The 8353-nt window shown below is 35.3% G+C and overlaps 1 protein-coding gene across 13 annotated transcripts in view; it reads left to right on the forward strand.

Moving 5' to 3' along the window:
* Positions 1 to 7522, forward strand: part of LOC128012969 (receptor-type tyrosine-protein phosphatase mu) — a 256276-nt gene extending 248754 nt beyond the window's left edge. For all 13 annotated transcript variants that reach the window (XM_052595595.1, XM_052595589.1, XM_052595585.1 and 10 more), the window contains 9 exons: positions 1 to 34; positions 301 to 436; positions 1304 to 1453; positions 1549 to 1722; positions 2944 to 3075; positions 3965 to 4090; positions 4165 to 4328; positions 5651 to 5786; positions 6906 to 7522. The exon at positions 1 to 34 is cut by the window's left edge and continues 121 nt beyond it. In XM_052595595.1, coding sequence (XP_052451555.1) covers positions 1 to 34; positions 301 to 436; positions 1304 to 1453; positions 1549 to 1722; positions 2944 to 3075; positions 3965 to 4090; positions 4165 to 4328; positions 5651 to 5786; positions 6906 to 6959 — 1106 coding nt within the window. In that variant the 3' untranslated portion in view covers positions 6960 to 7522. The remainder of the gene's footprint in view (positions 35 to 300; positions 437 to 1303; positions 1454 to 1548; positions 1723 to 2943; positions 3076 to 3964; positions 4091 to 4164; positions 4329 to 5650; positions 5787 to 6905) is intronic.
* Positions 7523 to 8353: the final 831 nt, after the last annotated feature.

Consider the following 8353-nt stretch of genomic DNA (forward strand, 5'->3'; position numbering starts at 1 on the left):
CAGCGAACGCCGGGCCGATGGTCATCCACTGCAGGTGAACGTCGTCTCATCCTCACAGAGACAGTGCTGATTACTGTCAGAGAGAGCTGCTTAGGAAGGGCAATCTGTTGCTTAATGATGTCATTGCACGATCAAGTTATCACAACGCAAAATTGCCACTTCTTTGATTCAGATTTGAATTTTCCATATCAGTTTCTTACCTGCATTTTAAATTATGAAGGACATATTTGTACCGTTTTACTCATAACAGGTACATGTTAGTGTCTTAGAGTAGTAATAAAGCTGTTGTTTGCTCCTCAGCGCTGGAGCGGGACGCACCGGCTGCTTCATTGTGATTGACATCATGCTGGACATGGCAGAGCGAGAAGGAGTCGTGGACATTTACAACTGTGTGAGAGAACTGCGCTCCCGCAGGGTCAACATGGTGCAGACGGAGGTAACCAATCACAGACACCCTCACATCAGCCACAGCCAATCAAAACCTGCCTCTCTCTCCAGCCCCGCCCACTCAGACATACCTTAGAACTTTTTACTTGACATGAACTTTCAATATAGACAAAAGAAACAAGGAATCATGAGCAACTATGATTGTATAGCCTGAGACATTATCTGACCGTCAGCTGCGGTCAAGGACTTTCTGAGGAGCGGCGACCGCAGGCATATTTAAAATGTCACTTCATGAATGATTTACGTCAAGCTGTCAGACCGCCGTCTGCGATCGAGAGATGACCGGTCCACATGTGGACACACAGGACAGAGACATCGAGGAGGAAGCTGAAAACACAGCCGATTATGTCCTGATCATCTGTTCTGACCATAAATGTGTGAATAATTTGATACATTTACAAACAATAGATGTTTTAATTGGATTCAATATTAATTAGTTGTATTAATTAGAAATAAATAAATAAAAATGGAACTATAACCTAAATAGTAATATTTAAAAAGAACATAGAAAAAAATTTAAAATAATAATAAATAAATAATAAAATAAAAAAAATTGAAATGAAAACTGAAAAGTAAAAATATAACTATATATATATATATATATAACCTGCAGATTTAGAAACTGACATATTAACCAAAAAAAAAAAAAAATAACATAGAAAAAAAATTAAAAATAATAATAAGTAAAATAAATTGAAATGGAATAACAAAATATATATATAAAAAAAATCTGCAGATTTAGAAACTGACATATTAACCAAAATAAAAGACCAATCAATCACCAAATCAAATGATATCAGTGATCAGCGCTATTATATTGTTGTATTGATCTGTCTTTGATATGTTGATATTCCAGGAGCAGTATGTGTTTATCCATGATGCCATATTGGAGGCGTGTCTTTGTGGCGACACCACGATCCCAGCCAATCAGCTTCGCTCGGTGTATTACGACATGAACCGCTTGGATCCGCAGACCAACTCCACTCAGATCAAAGAGGAGTTCAGAGTCAGTGAATTCAAATATTACATATAGCTGTTAGAATAAAGAATATAGTGATGAAAGTGTGTGCATGAGTGTGATTTTGTGTGTTTCTTTGGCAGACGTTAAACATGGTGACTCCCACGCTGCGGGTGGAGGACTGCAGCATCGCACTGCTGCCGAGGAACCATGAGAAGAACCGCTGTATGGATGTTCTTCCTCCGGACCGCTGCCTGCCCTTCCTCATCACCATCGACGGAGAGAGCAGCAACTACATCAACGCCGCGCTCATGGACGTACGGCAGCTCACACACACATCAGATCTTAACCTAGTGACCGTTACCTGCGGCGCTTAACTGAGTGACCGTTACCTCCAGTGCTTAACCTAGTGATCATTAACTCACCTCTTAACCTAGTGACCGTTACCTGCGGCGCTTAACTGAGTGACTGTTTCCTGACTGTTACCTTAGCTCTTAACATGGTGATTGTTACCTGTAACTCTTAATCAAGGTTTAATTAATTTATTGTAAAATAAATTTCATTTAGATGAATTGATTTAATTATAATTTTTTTATTATTATTATTAATTCTAAGTTTATAAAAAACAATTTTTGTTTATAAAAGTTTGTTAGTTTATTTGTTACTTTTTTATTGGTGCTTTTATTTTATTTTATTGATTGATTTTATTTAAGTATTATTGTCATTTCACATTTTCAAAATTTTCATTACTGTATATTTTATGATCTTATTTAATTACTATTAATACATTAAATCATAAATGTTTAATTCAATTGTTTCTATTTTAGAATTATTTAAATGTAATTTTAATTTAATTTGTAAAAAAAATTCTTTAGTTACTTTTATTTAACATTTTTATTATTTAATTCATTATTTTACAGTTTTACGATTTAACTCACTACTAATAAATGTTTTATTTCAATCATTTTTGTTTTAAATTTATTTACATTTTATTTTACATTTTAAGTGTTTTACTTTGTCTTAAAAATTATGAATTTCTATTGTTAAAATTGTTTTATTTGACTTTTTTTTATAGATTTTGTATGATTATTATAATTTTTATTATTTAATTTGTACTGTTTTGTTCTTATTTAAAAAAAATTTTTTTTTTTTTAAATTTATGAACTATTAATTGCATCTGTGTCTATAATAACAAAAAATCTGAAGCGACAGTGTCACTGATGGATGTGTATTGCAGCACACTTGATTATGTGCTTGTTGAAAATAATTCAAAAACAGATGGAATTGATTCATTTCATTGTCAGGAAAATAGCTAAATGCGATCCATAACAGAGAACGCACAAAAAAACGCAGTAACACTATTGACTGGGATGGGTTTGTTGGTAAAACACGCGACAGTGCATTTGTTTTCATTACAGTAAATGGAAGCGCTGGCGGCGGTAATAAAACACGCAGCTCAACGCTAAACTTCTCCACACAATTAGTCAAGCAGACAGTCAGACAGGAAATAAGATGTTTTCCTCTCTTCATCTTCACAGAGCTATAAGCAGCCGTCTGCGTTCATCGTTACCCAGCATCCTCTGCCCAACACCGTCAAAGACTTCTGGAGGCTGGTGCTGGACTATCACTGCACGTCTATAGTGATGCTGAACGACGTGGATCCCGCGCAGGTGAGACACACACACACACACACACCTGAACACGACCGTCAGGATCTGAGACACGGCACACACTCATGCAGCAGATGCGTCTGTCACACGTGCACTGCTCTGACATCACATTAATCAGAAGATCCCAAGTGCTTCTGTCAGTTCAACAATCACTCGGACTGAAAGCCTCCTCCAGATTTTAAGCTAATGAATGATAATGACTTAGCAACACATTTGCATGGTACACACTTAACCTGATATCAGTTTACTGTCACATGACATGCAGCCTAGACCTGGTCTGGTTTATCCTGGTCAGGCGCTGGTCTAGACCTGGTCTAGGCTGGTTTATCCTGGTCAGGTGCTGGTCTAGACCGGGTCTAAACTGGTTTATCCAGGTCAGGCGCTGGTCTAGACCTGGTCTAAACTGGTTTATCCTGGTCAGGCGCTGGTCTAGACCGGGTCTAAACTGGTTTATCCTGGTCAGGCGCTGGTCTAGACCTGGTCTAAACTGGTTTATCCTGGTCAGGCGCTGGTCTAGACCCGGTCTAGGCTGGTTTATCCAGGTCAGGCGCTGGTCTAGACCCGGTCTAGCCTGGTTTATCCTGGTCAGGAGCTGGTCTAGACCCGGTCTAGGCTGGTTTATCCAGGTCAGGCGCTGGTCTAGACCGGGTCTAGGCTGGTTTATCCTGATCAGGTGCTGGTCTAGACCCGGTCTAGCCTGGTTTATCCTGGTCAGGAGCTGGTCTAGACCGGGTCTAAACTGGTTTATCCTGGTCAGCTTCTGGTCTAGGCTGGTGAACCGGTATAGACATGCTGTTTTAGTAAACCTGGAGCTAGTGAAAGTGATCAGCCATGGAGGCTGGCCACTGAAGTGACGTGTGTGTGATGCTGATGTGTGTTTTGTGTCCAGTTGTGTCCGCAGTACTGGCCAGAGAACGGCGTCCATCGGCACGGACCCATCCAGGTGGAGTTTGTGTCTGCGGATCTGGAGGAGGACATCATCAGCAGGATCTTCCGCATCTATAACGCGGCGCGGGTGAGTTAGCGCTCGCTAACACGCTTCAGTCAGTCAGCTGTTCCAGTGTCATGGACCTGTGGTTTGTGTGTCAGCCGCAGGACGGGTACAGGATGGTGCAGCAGTTCCAGTTTCTGGGCTGGCCGATGTACCGCGACACTCCCGTCTCCAAACGCTCCTTCCTCAAACTCATCCGGCAGGTGGATAAATGGCAGGAGGAGTACGACGGAGGAGAGGGACGCACCGTAGTGCACTGCCTGTGAGTCACCGCTCCTCACATTCACTCCGATAATCCAGACTTACAGGATTTATGTGATGTTTCAAAATGTATTTAGCATATTTAGAATTCATATTTAGAATATTTTTTTTTTTTTACATTTAAAATTTTGTTTGTAATATTTAGAATTAAATTTTTATGAATATTTAGATTTTTTTGTAATATTTAGTTATATTTTAATAATATTTTCAAATAATTTTTATAAATAATGTTTATGTAGTTTTTGTTCATTTTATTTTATTCAAGTTATTTTAATATCAAGGTTCGCTAAATTAAAATAAGAAATGCTTCCTTACTAAAATAATGTATTTTTAAAAATATTTTCTTTTATTTTAATTATTATAAATAAAATTCACTATGCTTTAATGTTAAATATTTTAACGGTTTTAGTTTTAGTAATAACTCTGGTGTTTTAATGTGAACATTTAGTGTTATTTTAGATGTTTTTACTGGTTGTAGTTGTAGTTTTAGTAATAACCCAGTTATCTCTGATTAGATTAGCTGATATTTGTCTCAAGTTTTCAAACGTATTTAAAGAAACTGTGTAAATAGTATTTAAATTTAAATTAAATTAATTAAATATTTAATTTATTTAAATAGTATTTTGCAGTGTTATCCGTGTGACTCGCTCTCAGTGACTAAATTACAAAGAAAGTGTTTTTGGGTTTAAAAACAAGATGTAGGGCTGTGAAATAAAAACGTATCTTTAAGGTCTTGAAGTGCATTTTTTTTTTTTTTTTAAGAGGCACATTTCTAGATTGCTGTATCTTGCGAGATGATGCGAAACACAAATGCAATTAACAATGTAGATGTCAGAAAATGAATGGAACTGATCCGGATTGAAGCTGTAAAGCTCAGATCAGTTCACAGTTAAACCGAACCGAGCTGGATGATGTCACGTGATGCTCGTTAGTCTCGGAGAGATTCTGATCTGGCGCTCAGGAAACACATCTTTCCCGCCCAATACTGTTTATCCTGAAATAAACACTGACACATGAGTGAGACGGATGCAGTGATTGTGCTGAATGTAATGAGCAGGAGAACAGCGCCACCTGCTGCTCACACACCAGATTCAACAACAACCTGAGCGCTTCTCATCATAAATACAGTCAGTGCACTCCTCAGACTGATTAGATGAGCTTAACAGTAGTAGATATACTTCAGACTGTAGCTTTAATTCTGTTGAGGTGCTTTACAGATGAAATTGAATTCACTTGAGTTCGTTTTACAACATTATTTTCAGTGTCATGTGTGAGATGTTTTATTGTGATGATGATGATCGTGTGTGTGTGTGTGTGTTTCAGGAACGGCGGCGGGCGCAGCGGCACGTTCTGTGCCATCAGTATCGTGTGTGAGATGTTGTGTCACCAGCACTCGGTGGACGTCTTTCACGCCGTCAAAACACTGAGAAACAACAAACCCAACATGGTGGACCTGCTGGTGAGCGGCACACATGAGTCTGACAGGAAATGAGTCTGACACTGACATCTGAGCTCCGTTTCATGATTAAAATAATAATATTAATGCACATACAGTTATGCTCAATCATGCAATCTCAGCGGATTAGTCCTGTGCAAAATATCAAAAAAAATGTTTAGTATTAAAAAATCTAATTAGCATTCAGACATTTGTAGGGTGCAAATTCTATTTACGTTTTTCTGTATTAAGTTTCAATGATTTTATTAGGTTTTAATAATCAAAAAATGAAGTCTAATTCGTTGATTTCATAAAATGTTACAATTTAATCATTAAATCATCAGAATGTTGCTATAAAAGAATTTCAAAAACTTTACAAGTACAGTCTTTAAAAAGTTTAAAAAGTAACTAGTCAAGTAAAAAAAAAAATATAATAATTAAAAAAAATTTTGCATTTATATTTTACAATATTTTATTCATTATTTTTAAAATAAAGTCAAATGTAAAAAAAAATTAAATAAGTGTATTCAGTCCATTTTGAGTCAGAAGAGATGCATAAAAATGACTAAACAATGCACAGTTGAGTAAGAGAACAAACTTTCAAATGCTTGAAGATCCTCAAAACAAGCTTTTTCTTTAATGTAGGCTTCATCAATTTTTTTTTTATTTTTTTTTTTTTTTAGGAATCATGAGTTGCAAATGCATTTTGCATAATGCAAATGAATTTAATTAAATTGAATTAAGTCCAGTAGCTTTGATGCCGGTAATTCTCAGCTGATATGTTCTTATAAATTTCATACAATAATATATTCAAATGTTATTTCACACCATTATTGAGAAATACATATATAGTATCTTTTTCTTGTTAGGCTGGATGTATAATTTGAAATTTCAAGTTTTGACAATTTTTAAATGATAAAAAATGTGATAATGTAGTAATAATGAAACAAAAAAAATACATTGACTCATTAGTGAGAAGTTGCTGATCACGTATGGTTTAGTTGAAAAATAATAAGTTATGACTGTTTTATAAAATAACAATTCTTCTGGTCTGGAATATGAAAGTAGCATATAGATTTCAGCCTGCGTTACACTGACCTCTGCTGGTGTGTGTGTGTGTGTGTGTGTGTGTGTCTCCTGCAGGATCAGTATAAGTTCTGCTATGAGGTGGCTCTGGAATACTTGAATTCTGGGTAATGTGAGCGTTATCTGCTCTGATGTCCTCATCTTCCACTGAAACACACGACGACTGAAACTGGAGCAGAAACTGAACCCATGTTTCCTGCACTCACCTCCCCATCATCTCCATCCTTTCCTTCGTCTTCATGTTTGTGAGGAATGCACTTCATCACGTGGATGTTGATTTGATCAGTTTTCTGAACTCCAGCGGTCTGGCATGTACAGTCTGATCATGCGTGGCATTAAAGCGCTCATACTAACGTGTTTCTGCTCTCTCTGTGGTTGTGTTTGTGTGGAACGATGGAAAAACTGCTGAAACGTCCCGTCCCAAGATCCAAAGCTTGTGTTCGTGATCATTTCTTTTGTTTATACTGTAAATAGATGAAGCTCACCAGATAATTTATTCATTGACAGATTTTTGTGAAGCACACTGAGTGACAATCATGTTTTAATTTGGTCATTATTATTATTATCATACAGACTCCACATTTAATAGTGACCAGACTGTATTGTTAACTTTTTATTTATCTGGTATGAAAAAACAAAATTAAACCTATAAATACATATCTATATCTGCCAAACCTGTCGTCTGTGTGTTTTTTTGTGTAGATAGAAGCCGAATGTCATCAGACGTGTTTCTGTATTATATATTTCAATATGTATCGTACACTGGGCACAAAGTAAAGTTTCTGCATTTATTATCATTTGATATATTATCCCACAATGCAACAGTGTTATTTAATACCACAGCAGTCTAATATAGTTTTAACAATATATATTTTTTTGTTTATATACATTTTCCGTTTTCATTTTAATTTTAGGTAAAGTTTTCATAAATATATATATATATATATATATTTTGTTAAATCGTTTTTAATTCTTATAAATAAAAAATAATAAAAAAGCATTTTTCTTAATTTAACTAAAACTTTACTTTAACTGTTGGCTGAAACTAAATAAAAAGTTAACTTGAAGAAAAATTATCTAAAATGTAAGAATAAATGCATTTTTAAAAAAAAAATTTGAAATGTTATCTGAAATAAAATATTAAGTTTAAGTTGTAAAATTAAACTATTAAATCCTAAATTAAAATTAGCATAAAATTAATTTAATTAGTTTAATAAATATGTCATGTAACTATACTTAGGGCTAATATTCAGAACTAATTTTAAGATGTATTTAAATTGCATATACATTTCTGACAGATGCAGCACATTAAATTAGTTTATGTAAAATGTATTCGTTTTTTGTGTGCATCAGTGACATTGAAAGTAGAAGTTTATAACTGAATAAAATTCATTTTCATGTTATGGCATGATTAACTTAAAACTCGTCTAGTGTAATTTTGAGAATAAGGGTCATATCTGAACTATTTTATAAAACACTAAAAGAATGGATTGTTATTACTATTT

This window comes from Carassius gibelio, chromosome B24, assembly GCF_023724105.1.
Source record: "Carassius gibelio isolate Cgi1373 ecotype wild population from Czech Republic chromosome B24, carGib1.2-hapl.c, whole genome shotgun sequence".
Taxonomy (NCBI): domain Eukaryota; kingdom Metazoa; phylum Chordata; class Actinopteri; order Cypriniformes; family Cyprinidae; genus Carassius; species Carassius gibelio.